General features: G+C 52.4%; 1 protein-coding gene across 1 annotated transcript in view; it reads right to left on the bottom strand.

Moving 5' to 3' along the window:
* Positions 1-698: 698 nt before the first annotated feature.
* Positions 699-22975, bottom strand: part of SCNN1A (sodium channel epithelial 1 subunit alpha) — a 23535-nt gene continuing 1258 nt past the window's right edge. Inside the window, 14 exon segments of the mRNA XM_027593765.2 lie at positions 699-2100; positions 2461-2536; positions 2685-2740; positions 2903-2960; positions 3093-3171; positions 5941-5965; positions 5967-6059; positions 6256-6339; positions 6341-6355; positions 6791-6954; positions 7347-7450; positions 11019-11209; positions 12291-12338; positions 12340-12559. Coding sequence (XP_027449566.1) covers positions 1546-2100; positions 2461-2536; positions 2685-2740; positions 2903-2960; positions 3093-3171; positions 5941-5965; positions 5967-6059; positions 6256-6339; positions 6341-6355; positions 6791-6954; positions 7347-7450; positions 11019-11209; positions 12291-12338; positions 12340-12559 — 1768 coding nt within the window. The 3' untranslated portion in view covers positions 699-1545.

Here is a 22975-nt window from a genome sequence, read left to right as displayed (position 1 = left end):
GTGTCCTCGAAGATGATGAGGAAGAGTAACTTCCGGGTTCCAGGTCTGAGGCTAGAGTGGAGAAAGGAACCAGACTGGGGTTCCAAAAACTGGGGTTCCACTCACACATCTCTGTTTCTCCTCTACTAAAAGCAGGTGGATTCCTGCTGCTGCTCTCTGCAATGATGAGAGAATAAGAATATACCAGGCTTTGAGGTTCCAGAAGGAACTGGCCTGAGTCTCATCCTCTGCTGCACCCCGCCCCCGCGGACTACCGGGCAGCTGATGGGGAGGTGGGCAGGTGAGGGCCTTATCTTGGGACTGGGAGGAGAGTCACTCCAATTGCACTTAGCAGTTGGAGAGGTGGATGACTGATGACGGTAAGCAAAGTTGGGGAGGGAAAGGAAGTTCAAACCGTGGACAAGGGTGAGTCATCCCAAGCACTGCCCAGTAGGTGTCCTGAGGGGAGCGGCATCACGGCTTCGCCCTCACACCTAACATGGTGGTGGCCACATAGCAGATGCCCAGCAATGCCCATGGCAGAGCTGGAGGTCCAGTTTGTCTCTGCCAATGCCCCTCAAGAATGGCTGCTTCCATAGTGAAGCCAAGGGCTATGGAAGTCTGGCCCCTCGCCCCAAGGAGCTTGGGCAGTGACCCAGGGACTTGCAGCCACTCCCTGCCCCCTCGATGGTGCCCCCGTACAGCTCTCCAGACACGCCTTATGCAGCAAACGTTTATTGAGCACCTGCCTACTTGCTCCAAGCGGGACACTGGGCTAGACCCTGAGGATACATAAATGAACAAGACTCTGTCCCTGATCACAAGGAGCTCACAGTCTAGCTGGGCAGGCGGACACAAAGGAACAAGAAAGCATAAGCCAACATAAACCCTCCAACAGATGTTATGCCGTGCTATGGGAGTCCAGGGGAGAGGGAAGAGATCAACTCTGGGGAAGACAAGAAGGAGCAGAACTCTTCACAGAAGTAGTGGTGCCAGAATAGGGTTGTAAGGGATGCATAGGAATTCTCCAGATGGTGTGGAAGGCTTCAGGCTGAGGAAAGAACTCGGGCCAATATGCAGAGGTATGAAGGACGCAGAGGCACTGGGGTATGGCTCTGTTGGGGCGCAGGGTAGATGAGGCTGGAAGAGTCCTGGGGCCAACTAGGCATGGCCAAGCCTTTACTACGTCGGTCTGCTCCAGCCCCTGCCCTGGGAAGGAGAATTGCCCAAGAACTAACAAAGGGGGCTTTTGGGTGGGGTTCCCCACTCAAGTTCAAGAAGAGGAGCAAACATGTCACTGGAAAGCAGCGTGGCGAGGCCCAGGGCTGGCTTCAGTCATCTCTGGGTAGGACGTGTGCATGCCTTTGTGTGTCCTTGTTTTTGTTTCCGGTCGCCAGTGGTTTCCTAGGAAGGTTCCTTGTCGAAGCTCCAAGTTTGGCCTGGCTGATCCAAGGGAAAAGTGGACTTCTTTGCGCTCGGGTAGGGAAATCAGCATCTTCTAGAAGCAGGACCAGAGGGGACAGGGCGGAAGACAGGGCAATTCCGGGCAGGTTCCTTGACCCCTGTTCACTGGGCAATTTCTGTAGCCCCTTGTCCACCCTGCTTCCCTCCCCCACACCAAAGGCAGTGGGGCAGTTCTGAGAGGAAGTCCCCAAACTTTCTCTCATCCTGCCAAGCCTGGTCCCCTCCCACCGGGGGAAGCGCCTGCCTTGGGTGGATGGGGGACACACTCCTTCTCACGCAGGGCTCCTCCAGAGTATAGGCAGAGTAGTCAGTCCGCACCAAGCTGGATGGAGAAGGGCAGGGGCCCAGAGTGGCATAGGCAGGCGGGGGGGCTGTCAAGGCTGAGAAAGTGGCAGGGCCTGGTGGGGGTGAGGAGAGGGATGTGGAGTAGGGGCAGAAATGGGAAGGGAGGGAGGAAGCTGGAGTGGAGGCCACCTCCTGGGCACCCCTGCCCCCTCGGCCTGGAGACCAGTATCGGCTTCGGAACCTCCGGAGCAGCATGAGGAACGTGATGACCAGGAGGTCAAAGACGAACTCAGCCATCTCCACCACAGAGAGCACCGAGGAGCCGAACCACAGGCTCCACTGGCTGCCCAGGTTGGACAGGAGGGTGACCATCTGTGAAGGAAAAGGGCACGCTGATCACTAGGGCAGAGGTGGAAGAAGAGCCCCATCCCTCGTTCCACGAGGCCCTCACCCACCCCTTTTGGCTTCTTGGTGGTCCCCTGGACCCCTTCTGTCCAAGTCATACCCATCTGGCACACCCTTCCCTCTCACCATGCCCAGAGACTTCATCCCCCAGCCAAGCTCCCCTTCTTCCAACCTTCTCAACCTCACCCTTGCCCTCCCATCCTTTCCTGTTCCTCTACGTTCAAGGCCCAGACCCCTGTGGCCCCACAGAGGCACCCCCCCCCTTGTTTTCCCTGACAGCCACCCGCTAAGACCTCCAAGAGAATCGCTGGCTCAATAAGGACATACCGTGACAGAGGGAGACTCAGAATTGGTTTTGTATTTCAGCTCCTTGAAGAAGATGTTGAGTTTGGCAACCCCATTTCTTCGGAGTTGAGGAGAGGGTAGGAAGAAATGGCAATGGATTAACTTCTCAGACCCTCACAAACAGCCTCCCCCGATCACGTCCTCCTCCTAGACTGGTTTTCCCTCCCAGGGACTCCTCTCCACAGCCAGACCAGGGTAGGACTGACCTTTTGTTGCTGATGGTATAATTGTTCTGTCGGGATAGCATCCGGAAGATCCAGTCCTGGAAAAGAATGGGGGTGTCAATGGGGTCACCCCATACTCTTTAGGCTTATAGGGCTGGATGTGGCATCAAACACATGCATATACATACCCAGAGAAGACCACAGTGTGTTACACACACACACACACACACATCCCCTATCCCTCCCCTTCCCCACTTTACCTGGGATGTCACTGAGGGCCATCGTGAATAACCGGCAGAGAGCTTGTAGCCAGTCACACTGGGGATGGAGAAAGGAACTCAGTGATTGAGGTGAGGTTCTCCCGCTCAAAGGCTTAGCCAAGTACCCTGGACTCTCCCCAGCCAAGTGGCCAGCTAGCCAACCTGTGCCCCAGGGGACGGAGACACTCACCTGCATGGCTTCCGGCACTTGGTGAAACAGCCCAGACGGTCCGAGGAAAAGGCATCCTGAAGCTTATAGTAACAGTAACCTATGGGTGCAGAGAGGTGCCCATTTTCCTGGGGCACCTCCACCTTCTCCACCCCAGACCCAAGAGGTGTCCCAAGATACAAGGGTACCCACATCACAAGTAGTATTACAGGGATGCCTCCTGAGTGCTAGCACGAAAAGGTGTTTAAGAAACTAGGCTAAGTCAGGAAAATTAAAAACAAACAAACAAACAAACAAACAAACAAAAAAAAACCAACAACCCAGGACACACCTATGTAAAGATGAGTAAGATAGGGACAAAAATCTAAAATCAAAAAGAAAACCAGGAACAACTGTGTAAGAAATATGAGCTTAAAACCACAATGAGATGCCACTTCACACCCACCAGGATGGCATTGAAAAAATAAGTAAATAAGTATCGGGGAGGATGTGAAGAAACTAGAACCTTCCTACACTGCTGCTGGGAACGTGAAATGGTGCGGCCACTTTGGAAAAGAGTCTGGCAGTTCCTCAAAATGTCGAACACGGAGTTACGAGATGACCCAGAAACGCCACTCCTAGGTATATACCCAAGAGAACTGAAACATATGTTCACACACAAAATAGAAACAGGAAATAGAAACAACCCAAGTGTCCGTCGACTGATGAACGGGTAAAAACACAAGGCGGAGCTATACGACAGAGTATTATTCAGCCCTGAAAAGGAACCAAGTGCCAATAGATGACACAAGGTGGATGACCCTTGAAAATGCTATGCTAAATACAAGAAGCCAGTCACAAAGTACCACATAGTACAGGATTCCATTCACATGAAATGTCCAGAATAGGCAAATCTGTAGAGACGGAAAGTTGATTAGTGGTTCCCAGGGGTGGGGCAGGGGGCTGCGGGTGCAGGACACGGGAAGCTCAGAGAGTGCTAATGGGTAAAAGGTTTCTTTTGGGAGTGATGGAAATGTTCTAAAGTTGACTGTGGCTGCCACACAGCTCATGAATATACTGAAAACTAAAACTATACTAAAATCAAATTGTGCACTTTAAATGGGTGAATTACCTGGGACAGAAATGATCTCAATAAAGTTGTTACCTAAAAAGGTGGGGGATGAGTCTATGGATCCCCCTTCTCCCCTATTTGCCAAGTTCCAAGCAAGGTTATTGTGTCATTCTTGCTACTTTGTTGGCCCGTTCTGGAAGTCCTCCATTTCTGACCCCCAAATGACTGGGGGGGGGGTCTGGAACAGCAAAACGTGGGGGACAGCTGGGCCCTTTCCTCTGGGGAGTCAGGAGTCCTTAGGAAACAGCAGACGTATCCCCAGTTCCTCTCCCCCATCCTCCTGGCTTCTCAACAATCAGCATCGTTATTTTTCTCTCACAGATCCTCAAACTCACAGCCACTTAGCATCATTGGGGGCGGCGAGGCACAGTGGGTGGGGAGTCCCTGCTCTGCACATGGGAGGGGGGACATCACATCACATCTTCCCCCTGGGCCTCAGCCTGCTCATCTGAGAAAGGAGCCGGTGAGGCCAGATGGCCCCTGGGTTTCCCTCCAGCTCTGGTGCGCTCTGACCTAAGGCAGGAGAGATGAGAACAGGAGGCCAGAACTACCAAGTACAGGCAGGGGAGAGATCCGTGGGGAGCACACCCAGGGAAGGGAGGAGGCAGAAAAATCCACAGGACAGAACCGAGAGGGGTCTGCCCCGTCCCCCTTACACATGTGGAGGCTCATCTCCTCAGCAATGGCCACCAGCAGGAGGAGAGCTAGGATGCCTCCCGAGTGCTAGCTAGAGCCCCGGGGGAGGAGGACCTGTGGAGGACCGGTCAGTTGCACCAAGTAAGAGCATGTGCGCCAGGATTGCCAGTCCTCTACTTTCTGGTTTCTTGTTTGGGATTTTCCTTCCCTCTTAGGTTCCTAGAACAGAGCTTCCATGCAGCGTAACTCAGCTATAGTTATAGAAAGGAACAGGGATTTGTCTACTCCTAAACCAGGATACAAAGGAGATTTCAGTGCTCTCCAAACTTTTTTGATTGTGCCCTCCAGTAGGTAAAAAAATTCTTAAATTGGGGTGCCTGGTTGGCACCCCTCTGACACTTGGTTTCAGCTCAGGTGGTGATCTCAGAGTTGGGAGATCGAGCCCCGTGTCAGGTTCTGCACTCAGCGCAAAGTCTGCTTGGGTTCCTCTCTCCCGCTCTTTCTGCACCTCCCCACCCCCCCATGTGTCTCTCTGCCCCCCCAAATAAATAAATCTTTTAAAAAAAATCTTAAATGAGTAACTCTATATGTATTGATTTATAAATTCCATACTTGCTACTATAGAACTGATCCATTAGGTACATTATAAAACATATATAGAAGGGAAGATGTTAGGGAATTGGATAGATACATGTAACTTCTAGTATTTTCTTCCAGCACCCAGTGCGCGGTCTTGTGCCTTGCCCAGCACCTGGCAAGTGAGACGGGGAAGCTACTGGCAGAGTGTGCACTAGAACCTCAGCAGGCAGAGTGTGGAGTGAGCGAGGGAGACTTTCCTCATGTGCTTTGCCTGCCTTATGCTGTGAGTCATTTTTAATGGGGCGATTCTCTATAATCACACAGAAGCCAAAATGCAGAGAGAGAAGCTGAGAGGGAGGAACAGGGAGAGAGGAGAGAGAGAGAGAGTGAGAAGAAAATTGAGAGGTGAGTCTAAGGGCTGGAATGCAGGAGAGAGAGAGAGAGAGTTAGCGTCACACAGGGGACCCCAGAAGGAAGCACACACTTCCGCTCCAAGAAAGCCCTGGGGCCCAGCGGCAGACCAGGGGCTCCCTGTGGTCTCACCCCAGGAATTATGCTTCCTGTAGTCCACAGAACTCCACATTCTTGGGCAGCGGATAGAAGATGTAGGCACAGCCACACTCCTTGATCATGTTCTCCTGGAAGCAGGAGCGGATACACACCTGGAGGAGACAGGGGTGGTGGGAAAGGGGGTCAGGCCTGCCCTCCCCCACACAGCCCCAGAAGGGTAGGACAAACCATTCTCCGCACCCCACTTTCCACCTGTAACACACATACACACATACACCCCTCCAACTTTCGATGGGGCCAACAGGGCAGGCCTGGGGGATGGTTGCCATAGAAACAGGCTGGTCTCACCTGCTGTGTGTACTTGGAAAGATAAAGGTTCTCCACAGGGACATCACTGCCATTCTTGGTACAGTCACCATAGTTGCCCCCCAAGTCTGTCCAGGGCTTCCTGCGCACCCACACACACAATGAAGTCAGAGGTCAGAGGTCAGAGCAAGTGGCCCAGGCCCCTTCCTGAATTCTCTGTCTTCCCTCAGTCCAGAGGGTTTATATCTCCTACCCTGCCAGCCTCTCTGGTCTGCCTCGCCATTTCAGAACATGCCCCCAGGGGCCCCCAGTGCCCACCCCAGTGCTACTTGCAAGGACAGAGCGCCCTGGGAACTCTAGGCACGTCCTGAACCGTTCTCGGCACTCCCATCCACGGTCCCTCCTCAGCTCTCTACTTGTCCAGGCCCTCGCTCCCGATTCTGCTCCTGAAGACCTCCACCCGCCTCAGACCCACTCCACACGAACTCCCGCTCCGGTCTTCTGGCTGTCGGGTCACCTCCCCCTGCCCTCTCCAACCTGCGGCTCTCCTCCCAGGCCTCCCAGGCAGCACCCTTGCCTTCCTCATGCTGATGGAGGTCTCCACGCCAGGCCGCAAGTTAAAGCCGCCGTCGTCCATGAAGGCAGGCTCATCCTGCCCGTGCACCATCACCCTGGCCCCAGTCACCGTGGACAGCAGCGGGATGAAGTCATTCTGCTCTGTGCGCAGCGTCAGGGACAGGCCTGGGGGTGCAGAGGGAGCAGAGTGGGGGAGGTCTTGGAGAAGTGGGAGGGGACGGAAACCCCCTCTCCCACCTGCCCAGGCTCTAATGCTCCAGGGGAGGCCAAAGCCAGGAAGACCCACGTAGGGATTTGGCGAGCCCTGAGCTGGATTCGGGGGCGGGCAGGCAGAACTGGGACAGGATTCCTATCACACCTGGAATCGGCTCTGGTGCCCATGGGGGCAAAGAACTGAGAAGACTCCTCCCAGGATAGAGCTAGGCACGTTGTGGGGAGGCCACGCGGCACACGGCGTCTCTGAAGGTGTGAGCACGAGGTGGATAAAGGTGGGTGAGCAGGGCCATGGGAAGCCCTGAGGCAGAGGCCAGGGATGGTGGGAAGGAGGAAGGGCTCACCATTTTTGATCCCGGGCATGGAAGACATCCAGAGGTTAGAGTTGTTCTTGCCATTGAAAGTGTAGCAGTTCCCATACATCGGGTGGTGAAAGTGAGAGTAATTCCTATCCAGGAGAGGGAGAGAGTAGGATCAGAAAGGAAAGTGTAGGGGGTCAGAGAGAGCAGGCCTTCCAGTGACCCTTGTTTCCTGACCACCTACTATGTGCCAACACACCCTGGGAGCTTTACCCACGCTCCCTAAGCCACTCCAACCAATAGCCTGGAGGGCATCACCCCCACATCACAGAAGAGGAAGCCAGGGCTCAGAGAGGTCAAGGAGCTGCCCAAGGTCACACAAACAGTGATGACAAACTTGGAACTCAAACACAGGTCCTCTACCTTCTAGCCCAGTCTCTTCCCTCCAGGCCACCTGACCTCACTGGCCTTGTGACCTCTCTTGTGTCACTGTGTTGCATCATGAAGACTTTAGCAGTTTCCTTAGCTTCTCACATGTCTAAATCTTAGTTACCCTTTGGACTGTGATCTCCTTGAGGACAGGGGTCACACCTCACTCATCTCTGTATCATCTCTGGGTTAACTGCATAGTTCCTGGCATAGAGACAACAGAGGAGATGGCTAATAAATAGTGGTTGAAGGAATGAAGTGGAGAACTGGGAGGGAACAGAGTTAGAGGAGACAGTGAGACCAGTGGTGGAGCATGGAGCTGGAGGTCAGATCCCAGGGCAGGAATGAGCAGGGTTCTGCTGGGATGGCCCTGAGCGAGTCATTTTCTCTAAGTTTATCCTCCTCATCTATCAAGTGGGGAGACTGGAACGAGATGATCTGGACTATTCCTTTGGCCTTAAAGAACAAAAGCCCAGAGATGTGGAACACGGGTGCCCGTCCTAGGAAGTGCTAGGGATGAAGAAGAGGCTCCAGAAGTGAACAGAGGCCCATCCTGAAGGGCCTGGGAGCCCTGCTCAGGGGAGAGAGGGCACAGACAGGTCTGACAGACAGTGCTGGGGCGCCTGAGTGCGGCTCAGTCAGTCGAGCATCCAACTCTTGATTTTGGCCCAGGTGGTGATCTCATGGGTCATGGGATCAAGCCCTGTGTCAGGCTCTCTGCTCAGTGGGGAGTCTGCTTGCAGATTCTCTCCTCCTCTCCCTCTGCCCCTCCGCCCCCAAACAGATAAATAAATCTTTATTTTTTTAAAGATTTTATTTATTTATTTGAGAGAGAGAATGAGAGATAGAGAGCACGAGAGGGAAGAGGGTCAGAGAGAGAAGCAGACTCCCTGCTGAGCAGGGAGCCCGACATGGGACTCGATCCCGGGACTCCAGGATCATGACCTGAGCCGAAGGCAGTCGCTTAACCAACTGAGCCACCCAGGCGCCCTAAATCTTTTTTGTTGTTATTGTTGTTGTTAAAGATTTTATTTATTTATTTACTTGACAGAGAGAGACACAGCGAGAGACGAAACACAAGCAGGGGGAGTGGGAGAGGGAGAAGCAGGCTCCCCGCGGAGCAGGGAGCCCGATGCAGGGCTCGATCCCAGGACCCTGAGAACATGACCTGAGCCGAAGGCAGACGCTTAACCGACTGAGCCACCCAACCCAATAAATAAATCTTTTTTAAAAAGGTAGGGGGGCGCCTGAGGGGCTCATTCGGTTAAGCGTCTGCCTTCGGCTCAGGTCATGATCTCAAGGTCCTGGGATCGAGACGTGTGACAGGCTCCCTGCTCAGTGGGGAGCCTGCATCTCCCTCTCCCTCTGCTTGCCCCCCCCGCCCCAGAACCCTCATTCATGCTCTCTCTCTCTCAAGTAAATGAGTAAAATCTTTAAAAAATAAATAAAATTAAAAAGAATGAAGTGTTGCTACAACATGGACGGGCCTTGAAAACATTGTGCTGAGTGAAAGAAGCCAGAGACAGAAGGCCACATAGAATATGATTCTATGTATACGAAATGCCCATGATAGGCAATCCATAGAGACAGAAAGTAGATTCCTGCTTTCCAGGACCTGGAGGAGGGGAGGGAATGGGGAGAGTGACTGCTAGTAGGTGCAGGGTTTCTTTTCAGGGTGAGGAAAATGTTCTTAAACTAGATAGTGCTTGCACAATTCTGTGACTATACTAAAAATCACTGAATGGTATACATCTAAAGGATAAATTTTATGGTGTGTTGTATCTCGACCAAGCTGGCATTAAAGAAAAGATTACGGAGAGAAGGAAAAAGCCATGATAAGGGGCTTCAATTCGATTCCGGAGGCCATGAGAGACAGTGGAGGATTTTAAGCAGGACTAACTGGAAGAGCTACAGAATAAAGAGAGGATTTGGAGTCAGAAAGACGAATGGGAGGTGAGGGGATTATAATAAGCCGGATGAGATATGACGAGGCTCTGAGCTAAGGAAGTGACCTAACCGTCAAGACCGAGATGAACTCTGGACTTGCCGCTGATGGGGAGGTAGGAGCACGGGGCTGGCACAGTGAGAGGACCGTTGGGAAGGTGATATTTAGGCGGCAGGTGTAAGCTTCCCAGCAGGTAGCGCCTGTCTTCAAACAAACATGAGGACGAGAAACAGGAACAGAATCGTGCGCTGGCCAGTGTGTGTGTGCCAGGTGAGGGTGGGGGCAGAAGCAGGTGACACCTGTCCCTGCTGCCATGCTGCAGCGACATGAGAAGGAAGGGCCCCTCAGCACCCTTCCTCAGCCTGGCAGAGGCAGCGAGATGGCACCTGAGAACGTGAAGATTAAGGAGCAGGAGGAGAAGGGAAGGCGGAGGTAGGAGAGGCCAGAGGCTGCCACCTGCCATGACCTCTTTCCAAGGACAGGATGACAAGTTCTGGCAGAGGGAATGCCTGGCGGGCAGTGCAGGGGAGTGGGAAGCCCTTGGCTAGGGCTGGCCTGGCAGCCTAGGGCAAGCCACATTCACCTGTTGGAGTTCAAGAGCAATGAGACCCATTTCTCCTGCAGTTTACAAACGCCCTCACACTTATCTCATGAACTTGGAGATGGGTATAATCAACATCCTCATCGCTTGAAAAAAAGTGCCAAAAGGCCAAAGATTATATATATTTTTCCCATTTGGTGTATCCCAAATTCCTAAAACAGTGACTGGCACACAGCCCAGATAGTAAACAGTATTGGTTGGATGAACATTGAATGGATCTCATTTCCCACCCACCCCCCACCCCCATTTTACAAACAAACAAACAAACGGGCTCTGCAGAGTGACGTGAAATGCCTAGAGTCACCTGGCCAGGAAGTTACAGAGCCAGAGCAGGGACCCAGGTTCGCTCCCTCATTCAATCCATGCTATTTCCACCAAACCATTACTGTCCACCTTCTCCAAGAAGATGACCTTCCAGGCACTCTTGAGTTTGGGGCTAGTGACAAAGAGGCCTTAGAAAGATGGAGAAGCATGCTTCCAGCCATTGGAGTCTCAAAGCCAGGGCTCAACTCCAGCCTTCCCAGGGCATCCATATTCAGCTGTCTGACTCAGACCCAGCCCTGCAGGCAGCAAGAGCGGCAGAAGCCCTGCAGGATAATCCACGGGACAGAGGTGTGGACCTGAGGCGCTTTCCTCTCCTCCCTGCACCGAGCATTTCCTAGGCGCTGCCCATACGTGTCTCAGATGGGCCTCGGGGAAGGAGACCCTGTGGGGAGCAGGGAGCAAGGCAGGAGGGACTCACGCCTGATTGCAGGAGGCCTGGTTGAAGCGGCAGGCGAAGATGAAGTTGTCCAGCATGTCCTCCCCCGGGGACGGAGAAGTGTCCCCCAGGCGCGAGAGAATGTTGATGTAGTGGAAGCGGTACCACTCCCTCACTGCATCCACCCCTGACGAGTAAGTCTGGTAAAAGCAGTCCGATTTGTTCTGGTTGCACTAGACACAGAGATCACAGAGTGTCAGAGGGCCAGCAGCAGAGGACAGGCTGCAGGGCAGGCTGAGTTCAAAGGATGAGTGGTCTGGGGTCCCGAGGACTGAGAGACAGGGGTGGGGAGCCAGGAGTGGGGAAGAACAGAAGGCAGACAGAAGCTGAAGCCCGGAGGACAGCGGACCAGGAAAGCATGGGCTTAAGGGAGTGGTTGGCCAAGGAGACCGGGAGCTGTACACACACCTTGTGGGTCATTTATACAGTCTCCGCGAGAGGGTGGAGCAAACATTCGTCTCCCCATTTTACTGATGGGAAGACCGAGGAATCAAGAGGTTTGCCCTCGCAACTGCACCAGGACGAGAACCCAGGTCTCCTGGCTGTATGGTCCACTCTCCCCAAACGGGGTCTCTCTTCTCTCCTCTGTTACTCTCCCACTTCCGCTTATTCTCCATTTTATTTTTTAATAAAACACTTTTTTTAAGTCTTTTTCCTGTCTCCTTATTCTCTCTTAGGCCGGCAGAGCCCCAGTTCCCTACTGATGGGTCCCAACTGAATCCCACCAGTGGGGCCTGACGATTCAGAAAGGTGCTTTTCCCCGGGCGCCTGGGTGGCTCAGTTGGTTGAGCGACTGCCTTCGGCTCAGGTCATGATCCCGGAGTCCTGGGATCGAGTCCCGCATCGGGCTCCCCCTTCTCTGTGGGGATTCTGCTTCTCCCTCTGCCTCTGCCTGCCACTCCCCCTGCTTGTGCTCACTCTGTCTCTCTCTCTATGTCAAATAAATAAATAAAATATTTAAAAAAAAAAAAAAAAAAGAAAGGTGCTTTTCCCAGAACGGATTTGACTTCCGGCCGCTGGAACGCTCCCAACAGAGGCCGGGGCGAGGAGACCCCACAAGCCGACAGAGAGATGATAGTTATTTAATTAATGCATTTTGCCAGCGGGCCGGCGAAGTCTCGCCCCCCGTCGCTAGGCAACAGAGGCGGGGTCCGGAAAGGCAGCCCAGTCCAGGGCGCCGGCGGAACCCAGGGGCCGGGGCTCCGGGGCGGGGCGGGGCCTCCGGGGGCGGGGCCTCCGGGGGCGGGGCCTTACCAGCTGGAAGCCGATCTTCCAGTCCTTCCAGTTCACTTGGGGGTTGTTTGTCCCGCACAATGGAGGCGGCGCTGCGGGCTGGGCGGGCCCGGGAGGGCGGGGCCGGGACCGCCAGGCGCTCCAGGGGGTGCGGCCAGGTCTCCCGGAGGTCGCGGCGACCGCGGGGTTGGGCCCCCAGGGTGTTGGAGGAGTTGTATTTGTACAGGTCGTAGAGCGTCTGCTCTGTGATGCGGTCCAGCTCCTCCAGCTCCTCTTTAATTTGCGTGTACCTGGAAGGGGCAATGGGAGGAGGGTCGGACTAGGGGACGGCCTCGCGTGAGTGCCTGGCCCCTGCGGGCCTCAGTTTCCTCTCCCGAAACCGGTGAGGTCGGTTCATCAAGGAGAAGCCGGCGGGGAATAGCTCTGATGGCTCCAGGGCTCTCTCGGAGGACGGGGGACGTGGGGGTGTAGACAAGGTGCTCCGCGGGGGCAGTGGAGGCGACCGTGAGCCCCTGCGATGACGGCATTTATTACGGCCTGTTTATCAGAGGGGAGAGGCGGGAGGCGCCTGTCTGTGGGGCGCTCTCCTCCCACTCACCCTGGCCGCGATGGGAACCCGGAACTCGTCTGCCCTTTTCCGAAGCGGGAGAGGGTGTGGCCTCGTTCTGCGCCCACACGCTCGCTCGGACCCGCGCTGTGCGGGTCAGGACCTTTGGGCCCGTCTGCCACCCGGCCCCTTCTAAATTAGGGGTGCTTAACTGCACTTCTAGAATCTCCCCAGGAACTTTACAGATGCCGCACACGGCCCCTCCCCAACAAAGACTCAGTTTTAATGAGTGATGGGTGGGGCCCCAACACCAGAAGTTAAACACTGTCCAGTATAAATCATCACATTCCTTCTCAGTACAGGCCCTATTACCATCTCCATCATGAAAGTCCATAGTAGCAGTGCCTTAGGGCTAGAATCTACCAAAACAAAATACACACACCTAGAACTAATAAATTCAACGAGGTTGTAGGATACAAAACCAATGTACAAAAACTAATTGTATTTCTACATAATAGCAACAAAAAGATGGAAAAAAGAAATCACAAAACAAAACCATATTAAATAACATAAACAACATCAAACACCAGGAATAAATTTAATGAAAGGTAGGCAAGAGCTTTATCCTGAAAATCATGCTGAGAGAACTCAAAGGCCAAAACAAATGGAGAGTTACATGACTTCATGGGTCAGAAACTCTGTATAGTTAAGGTGTCTCCCAAATTGGTCTTGAGGTTCAGCACAATCCCCATCAACATTTCAGCAGACATTCTGAAGAAACGGACAGGCTGATTCTAAGGCGTATGTGGAAATGGAAAGAATGTAGAGTGGCCAAAACAATTTTGTTTTTAAGTTTATTTATTTTTTAAGTAATCTCTACACCCAACATGGGGCTCAAACTCAGAACCCTGAACTCAAGAGTCACTCACTCTTCTGAGCCAGCCAGGCACCCCTCAAAACAATTTTGGAAAAGAGCAAAGTTGGAGTGCTTTATCTGACTTCAAACTTACAGTGAAGCCACAGTTGGCAAAACAATGTAGTGCTTATGTAAGGACAGACAAAACTCACACATATACAGTCAACGGAGTTTTGACCAAAACACCAATTCAATTCAATGGGAGAAATAACTTTTTCAAACAGATGGTGCTGGAACAGCTGTATACTGTATGGAGAAGAAAAAAAAAAAAGGAAACTCAACCTCTACCTCAGTTTATACACAAAAATTAAGTCAGGTTGGATCACAGACGTAGACATAAAATTCAGAACCAGAAATATTCTAGAAGGAAACATCGGAGAAATCTTCATGACCTTGAGGTAGGCAAACGTTTTTTGGAATAAAAAATATCTAAGGAAGCAACTGATGAATCACTAAACTCTACCTCTGAAACTAATAATACATGACATGTTAATTAATTGAATTTAAATAAAATAAAATAAGAAATACCTTAGGAAGAATTTATCCTGCAATATAAAGACCTCTTACAAATCAGCAATAAAAAGGCAAATTGTTTTTAAATGAACCCAAAACAAAACAAAAATAATAAAAGTAAAAATGCACCAGAACATATACACAAATAGTCACTAAACACATGAAAAGGTGTTCAACATAATTAGTCCTCAGGGAAATGCAAATTAAAACCATAATGATTAATTCACTATGGTACACACCTGAAACTGATAGAATATTGTATATCAACTATACTTCAACAAAAAATACAAATTTTAAGACAGGCAAACTTCTAAAAAAAAAAGAAGCAGGAGGTACCATTTAACATCCATTAGGAAGGCTAAACCTAGGGGTGCCTGGGTGGCTCCGTCAGTTAAGCATCTGACTCTTGATTTCAGCTCAGGTCTTGCTCTCAGGGTCCTGAGTTCAAGCCCTGCATTGGGCTCCACACCCAGCATGGAGCCTCCTTAAAAAAAAAAAAAAAAAAAAAGCCTAAACCTAAGGTATAATTGGGCGTCTAAAAGACTGACAATGTCAAATGCTGGTGGGAATGGACAGCAGCTGGAGTTGCAGCTGGTGGGAGTCGAAAATGGCACAGTCGAGGGCCGTTTGGTAGCCCTCGACTACCAAAGTTAAACACACATCTACCTTAAGACTCAGCAATTTCACTTCCGGGTATTTTACCCAATTCCACTCCTAGCTATTTATTCAAGCACAATGAAAACATAAAGACTTCTATGTGAATGTTCATAGCAGCTTTATTCATAATAGCCAAAAAGCTTGAAAACAACCCAAATGTCCATCAATACCACTCAGCAATAAAAGGAGGCTGATAAGGCAAAAAGCATGGGAGAATTTCAGAAACATTAAGGTCAGTAAAATCAGTAAGTTGAGCCAGACACATGCAAAAAAACCCAAATTCACATTGTGTCAAACTAATTGATGGTGATAGAAGTCAGAGAATGACCATGGGAGAGGGAGAGGAATGGACTTCAGATGGCCACCAGGTAATGGAAATGTTCAGGATCTTGATTGTCAAACCTCAGTGAAGACTTAAGATTTGTGCGTGTTATTGTATATCAATTATACCTAAATTATTTTTTAAGATTTTATTTATTTGAAAGAGAGAGTAGGCGAGAGAGAGAGAGAAGGAGCAGGAGGAGGGGCAGAGGGAGAAGCAGACTCCCCGCTGAGCAGGGAGCCCACCGTGGGACTCGATCCGGGGACTCCGGATCATGACCTGAGCCCAAGGCAGATGCTGACCCGGACTGAGCCACCCACGCACCCAATTATACCTTAATTAAAGAAAAAGTCAATGGGGCGCCTGGGTGGCTCAGTCATTAAGCAGCTGCCTTCAGCTCAGGTCATGATCCCAGGGTCCTGGGATTGAACCCTGCATCGGGCTCTCTGTTCAGCGGGGAGTCTGCTTCTCCCTCTCCCTCTGCCTGCTGCTTCCCCTGCTTGTGCTCTCTCACTCTCTGTCAAATAAATAAATAAAATCTTTAAAAAAATAAGAAATAATAAAAAAATAAAGAAAAAGTCAAGGGGCGGTGAAATTGAGCCCTGCATCGGGCTCCACGCTAGGCATGGAGCCTGCTTAAGATTCTCTCTCTTCCTCTTCCTCTGCCCCTCCCCTCACTCACACTTTCTCTTTCTGTCTCTAAAAAAAAAAAAAAGAGGAAGGAAGGAAGAAAGGGAGGGAAAGGGAAAGGAAGGGAAGGGAAAAAGTCAAAAACCTGTGTGTCAAGGCGCCTGGGTGGCTCAGTTGGTTAAGCGACTGCCTTCCGCTCAGGTCATGATCCTGGGGTCTCAGGATCAAGTCCGGCATCGCGCTCCCTGCTCAGCAAGGAGTCTGCTTCTCCCTCTGACCCTACCCCTTCTCATGCGTGCTCTCTCTCTCATTCTCTGTCTCTCAAATAAATAAATAAACTCTTAAAAAAAAAAAAAAAACCTGTGTGTCAGGGGCACTGCCAGAGATCTGGGTTTCGTGGGAAAGGGTGGGGCCCAAACAAGGTTGTTTTACAAGAACCCCAGGGGCCCTAACCAGTCTCTAGGCCATATCCTCACTACCTCCTCCACTTGTCTCGGTTTCTCTCTCCTTCATAAAGTCTAGCTGGCTGGGCCCCAGGCATTAGCTCCAGCTGCCCCTCATCTCCTCAGAAAATGTAGCTCAGGTCAGAGGTGTGTGTTTGACATTCCCAGAGACTTGCTTGTGATTGGTAATTATAAACAACGGCAGAAATGGCTAGTCTTTATTGAGCACTTACTCTGAGCCAGGCACTGTGGTATTAGAATGCACATTATTTAATGTACTCTTCAGTGTAATTCAGCAAACTATTGGCCATGTCAGCTAATACTATTGTCATTCCTTTTTACAGGTGAAAAACCTGAGGCAGGTGGCTTGTTCAAGATCACCCAGCCAGGAACCGGGTCAGAAAGCGCTCTATCCACCACACTGTCCTCCTCTGTCCCTGCCGGCTCTGGCTACTTGAGGAGGTTGGCAAGCTGCCCCAGAAGGAGCACCAGAGCCAGGATTGACCAGAGGTAGGTCCTGGTGTTCCGGCCACACACTTCAGCAGGGTAATGCTGATAAGTAATTCAACCTTTCGGAATCCAGCCGCAGTTTCCCCACCTGTAAAATGGGCACAGCCCCAGATCTGCGTACGACGTGAAGCTCTCAGGGGGTTAAGAAAACATTCAGTGATACAAAATGAAGAAGCCACTGAACAGCAGGAAGACACGGACAGGAGCCTGAAGCCCAGGAAACGCAACCGTCTTTCTCCTGGTCACATAGGAAGAATCCCGGTCCCCCACCTTGGCTGGAGTTATTTTCACATAGGCCACCACATCTCTGGCTGAGCATTCCCTTTCCACATCCCCCTAAGCTGTCTCAAGTTCCTCTGTGCCCCTCTTCTGCCGTGTACACACCCCTCACCCTCATCATCGACTCAGAGTGGTCTGTCACCTTCTCTAGCCACACTGCTCCTCCCCACGGAGCCCCAGGCTGTCCCCATGCCGGTTCTCCCCTCAGCCCCCCACTCAGTCAGCTCTTTCCTGCCCCTTCCAGAGAGGCCTCTGATGAGACCCCACCCCTCACCCCCAGAAGAGGCCGGGCTCCATACAAAACACTCCCTCTTCAAGGTCTGCTTCTCTCCTTTTGGGGGGGAGAGACGCATTCCCATATCACCCCTTCAGAAAACAAATCTCTCTCTCCCTTTCGGTTGACACCTAGAATGAAGAGAAGTGACACTGAGTAAAATCCACTAATGACATCAGATCTTATCCTGCAAGCAGGAGGGTGCTGCCAAGAGGAGAGCAGGGCAGGGGAGGGAGTAAGGAATGCAAACATGGGGCTTCAGCAAGACAGTCCAGCCTTCGAACCTTGACCTCCTACTCAGTCACCCCCCCCCCCCGCCCCGTCTGCTCTGCCAGACGGCCCTACACTGGAGGGTGGGGCATGCCCTCACACAATTCAGTCAGGCAGGCATTACTATCTCCATTTGACAGCTGAGGAAACTGAGGACCATCCATCACCTGGGCAGCTTCTCCAGGGCCACTCAGCATAGAAAGTCCCAGAGCCAAGATTTGAGCCCAGGCTCTGGCCGACTTCATGGTCCCTGCTTTTCCCACTACTTCTGCCTCTGGGCTCAGAAGCACTTGAGAATGGGCAGCAAAACCTTCTTTCCCTGCAGCTGGCCATCTCCCCTCCGGTCCCTCTTCTGCTCAGGACAGACGAGCAGGAGCAGGGAGACTGAGGGACTTAGGGGCTGAGATCCCGGCCGCAACATTTTAAGAGCAATAGATGTTCACAAACTAATGCTTGTTCCAAGGAGGGACAGCCCGGGGGGTGAAAGCTCTAGAAACCATTTCATCCAAGGAACTATGGAACTAAGTTCTAATCAGCTCTGCAGGCAGATGTCTGAGCCGTGCCCACTGTTTAGATGGTTTGCCTCAGAGCAGTCACTTATCCTCTGCGCCTCTGCTTCACCACCTGTAAAATGGGACTAAATGTGGCATCGGGTTGTTACGGGAAGTAAATGAGTTAATACATGAAAAGTCCCGAGAAAAACACCCAGCAGAGGAGGCACTGTGCAACTCCTGCTGTTGCCTTATTATCGTCACTGTTAGTGGGGAAGAGCAGGCCACGGAGACACGGGGGCACTGCCTGCCTCTTATCCACCATGTAACTCTATGGGCTTAAAAAAAGTAGAGCCTAAGAGCAGATTCCAATGCTGGCCCCTCCGCCTAACAGCCGGGCGACCTTTGCAAAGCCTGTAGGTTCTCAGAGCCTTGGTCTCCCATCTGACTCGGGGGAGGAATCTCCTTCCTTATCTAACGAGCTCAGTGGGAGGATCAGCATTGATCGTGGATTTTGCAAGCTGCATGGCAGGTGCTGCTGTCTGAGTCGGTGGGTGAAGAAGGAGAAGGTGTCTTTACGGTTGCTTCAAAGAGAACCAGGAAGAGAGGCTAGAAGTTTTAACAAGGCCAACTGCAGCTCTATTTAAGGAAGAACGTTTGGTTCTTTTTGATTTTTTTTAGAGCGAGAGAGTGCACAGGTGCAGGGGTGGGGGAGGGCAGAGAGAGAGAGAATCCCAAGCGGGCTCCACGCCCATCCCGGAACCCAACACGGGGCTCCATCCCAGGACCCCGAGATCATGACCTGAGCCGAAGGCAGACGCTCAACCAACTGAGCCACCCAGGTGCCCCTAAGGAAGAACTTTCTAAGGACAGCTGCTACAGAGGTGGGGAGGGTCCTGACACGAGAAGGAGCCCAGTCCTGGGGGCCAAGGAGGGCAGTTCTAAGAGTCTGGGCTCTCGACCCTGCCAGGCCTGCCACCTTGCAGGGTTAGGGCTAGAAGGCCCAGCTCAGAGCCCTCCCTCCCCACAACGTCTCTCTTTGGGGAGTTGCCCCTCTCCTCATCCCACCTCTGTGCTGTGCCTCTGCTTGGCCATCTTGGGAAAGGGCTCCATGACCTCTTTTGTTGTCTGAGAATCTCAAGCTCTTCCTTAGGTCCAGCCTCAGTCCCTCCCAGGACAAGATGAAAAATATGTTCTAGGGCTCTGTTTTCCCTCGATGTGGATATGACTGGCTCTCTCTCTCTTGGGTCAAAAAAAGCCCTTTGGCTGACCAGAAAGAAAGGGACTGCACTGGCTGACGCTTCCCACTGGATTCTTAGTGCTTCCTTGCTTAGTATGGAAGGTCTTCGGCCCTTGCCCCCCTCTCCCAGAAGTGACAAAGCTGCCCAGGACCGCTCCACCTCTGCTGGCCACGGGCATCCTGCAGCGTCCCTGCTCTGACTTTGCCTCTTTCCAGTTATCTCACCAGCTCTTCTATCCTGTCTACTGGTCTCCGCCTCCTCCCTGCTGCTTGCCTGTAGGAATCACTCGTCGGGCCCATCTCCTGTACCTGGCGCTGACCAGCAGCCGTGAGTCACACTTGGGTCACCGCCCAGCCGGCTGCGTTAACCTGTCTACCCACCCCTGCCTCTCTCCTGGAACAGGAGCCAAGAGCCCTGCATCCCTCTCTCCTGCCCTCCTGATGAGTACCCCTCAAATTTTTTTTTAAGATTTTATTTATTTATTTGAAATGGGGGGTGGACAAAGGCAGAGGAAGAAGCAGGCTCCCCGCTGAGCAGGGAGCCCGATGCAGGACTCGATCCCAAGACCCCAAAATCATGACCTGAGCTGAAGGCAGATGCTTAACTGACTGAGCCGCCCAGGCGCCCCGAGTACCTCTCATCTTATTCCTGCTCTCCCCCATGGGCCCCCACCAGCAGCCTGAAACCCTGTGGTGCTTCACCCGGCCCCTCCTTAAAGTGCAGAGGGAGAAAGAGCTTTGAAATCAAACACACTTGGTTTGTGACTCAGCTGTAACCTGAGATGCACTGGCTGCTAGGTGGGGTGGGTGGGGGTGGCAGGGTGATTATTCACCTGTGTGAACTTGGGCAGGTTACTTAACCTCTCTGGGCCTCAATATTCTCATATATAACACAGGACTAATACTAGTACTTACTTCAGAAGTCTTCTGTGAGAATTAAATAATTTCATATAAATGTAAACTTATATCTGGCACATTAAGTTCTATAGAAGTGTTAGCTATTATTTTTTTAAAGATTTTATTTATTTGAGAGAGAGAGAGAGAGCTCACAAGCGGGGGGAGGGGCAAAGAGGGAGGGAGAAGGAGGCTCCCCCGCCCAGGCAGGGAGCCTGATGAGAGCAGGAAGCCCCCATGCGGGGCTCAATCCCAGGACCCTGAGATCATGACCTGAGCCAAAGGCAGACACCCAACCAACTGAGCCACCCAGGTGCCCTGAAGAGTTAGCTATTATTGTTGTTATTTCTTTATTATTTGCTGTGTGAGCTGTATTTGCTCAAATTATTTCACCTCCATTTCCAAATGGAAATAATAATAATTTCTTAACCATGGACTTGCCAAGATTAAGTGAGATAGTGCTTATAAAGCACCCAGTGCAGGGGCATCTGGGTGGCTCAATCGGTTAAGTGTCTGCTTTCGGCTCAGGTCATGATCCCAGGATCCTGGGATCGAACCCCACAGAGGCACAGGGCTCCCTGCCCAGCGGGAAGCCTGCCTCTCCCTCTCCTCCCCTCTCATGCTCTGTCTCGCTATCTCTGTCTCTCTCTCTCAAATTAAAAAACAAAACAAAACTCTAAAACATGACAAAAAGAGAAAAAATAATAAAGCAGCCAGTGCAGGAATGAGCACGTAGGAAGTGTTCAACATTGCTCCCCATGCTAGGGGGCCTTCCCTGGCTCCCCTCCCGTCCTGGGTGCACTCTCTCCGCTAAGCCCTGTGGCCACCAGTTGCCAGTCTCCGAGGAAAGATTCTTTCTGTGTGGACACCTGCCTCCCAGCCTGCCGCTCTGGTCTGGCTCCCTGGCGCTTTTTCCTGGCCTGCCCGTGTCCCAGCCCCTGCGGAACCTCAGGTAATATGCAGGCCTCAACAGATGGAGCCCGGCCCTCTCCATCTCCCACCTGTGTCTTCCAAGCACAGATATTTACGGAGAACCTACTACCCAGCCTGTTGTCCCTCCCACCTTCCTGCCTTCCCCTCCCTGCTGGCTCAGAGGGGTCCAGGGTCCCACCCCTCCACCATGGCCCAAGGGGGTGAAGGGGAGTAAGTGGGGGGAAGATCAGGGCAGGGAAGCAGCAGAGGGCCAAGAAGAAGGGGAGCAAAAGCCCATGGGCACCAAGGAAGAAAAATGAGGCTGAGCAGGGGTGGGAGGAGGGGAAGGAGAGCCAGGAAATGAGATGTAAACATCTGACTACAGACTTCATCTACTCCACGTCAAGCACCTGGGGTATTAAGAGGCAGGGGTTTGTGATCAGAGAGAGGGTCAGAGAGTGAGTCACAGCTCGGTCACTATCTCGGTGACCTTGTGACTTGTCTGTCTTTGCCTCGGTTCCCTCCAATGTTAACTAGGGGTAATAACAGTCCCTGCCTTGGGGGCTGCCGGGGGACCTGGGGGTGCTGCAGAGTACTTAGCAGTGGGGGGTGCACGAAGCAGCTTCTCAGGAAATGGGCCCTTCGCTGGGAGGGCATAGGAAGGCCAATCCCTGAAATGGCCGGCAGTGTTTTCTCTGTGGCACAGGACGTCCCAACCCTTATTGGTCCGTGACACACCTTAGGACACAACAGAATGCATGGGGGGCCTCCACCCCTAGTAGGTGACCAATCTCCGTCATCCGGAATCGCACACACACTCATGCAGTCACACCCGCGGGGACTCATAAATCTCACACTCCCTGAAGGCAGAGACTATGACTCTTCCAGTCTTTAGGAGACTGATCACACGGTCCTGCTCTTTTGGTTTTTGTTTTTTGGGGGGATTTTTTGTCCTGCTTTTATTTGTGCTGCCTGTCTCTTCCGTCTTACTCTATCTTCCAGCCCCCAGAACCTAGCCAAGTGCCTGGCCTTCGGTGAAGATTGAATGAATGATCCCATTTGCCGGGGGCCTAGCACTGTGTGGGACATGCTCCAGGTACCCTAAAGGTGCTGCGCGACCCAGTGAATGAATACAAATAAAAGGCATATCTAAACACCCAGCCCCGCCCTCCTTTCTTCTCCATGGTTACCATCCCCTCCGGCTTCCAGAAGAAAAGCCGGCAAAGAGCAGTGATGAAACCCAAAACTGCAGGACACACCCGAGCACTTAAAAGTCAGGCACCTGGCCAGGTGAGCCGTACAGCCCGGCAGGGGTCACCGCTGGACCGGGGGCTGCTTTCTGTCCTGTGCTGGTCTCCTCTGGCTCTACCCCCAGCCTCAGTGCTCTGGGCCTGCTTCGCTGCCACCCCCCCACCTTGCTTTCCCCGGAAACAAACTCCCCCTTCTACGCCAAGACCAACAGGCCGGGGCCCAGCCCCTGCCCGCTCCCATCCACCACCCACCACCCACCACCCACTACCCACCACCCACCACCCACCACCCGCAGCACCTGCCACGGCTTCACCGCTCCATTACATTCTTCTCTCCAGGTGGAGGAGGCCTTGTTCTTCGCCCTCCTCTTGCTCCGGGAAGGGATGGGAAGGATCTCTACCCGGCCCTTTGGAGTTATCCGCATCTCACTTCATCAGCTCTCCCTCCCACTCGCGGAGTTAGAAGGCAAGTGAAGAAGAGGCCGCTGTCGCTCCCACAACCGCACGGTGGTGAGCCGCGGGCGCTCGGAGGGCCCCGCGGGCCAGAGCCGCCTGCCC

The sequence above is a fragment of the Zalophus californianus genome, chromosome 9, assembly GCF_009762305.2.
Source record: "Zalophus californianus isolate mZalCal1 chromosome 9, mZalCal1.pri.v2, whole genome shotgun sequence".
Classification (NCBI taxonomy): domain Eukaryota; kingdom Metazoa; phylum Chordata; class Mammalia; order Carnivora; family Otariidae; genus Zalophus; species Zalophus californianus.
Note: the sequence above shows the minus strand (reverse complement) of the source record. Positions and strands in the feature narration are given on the sequence as shown.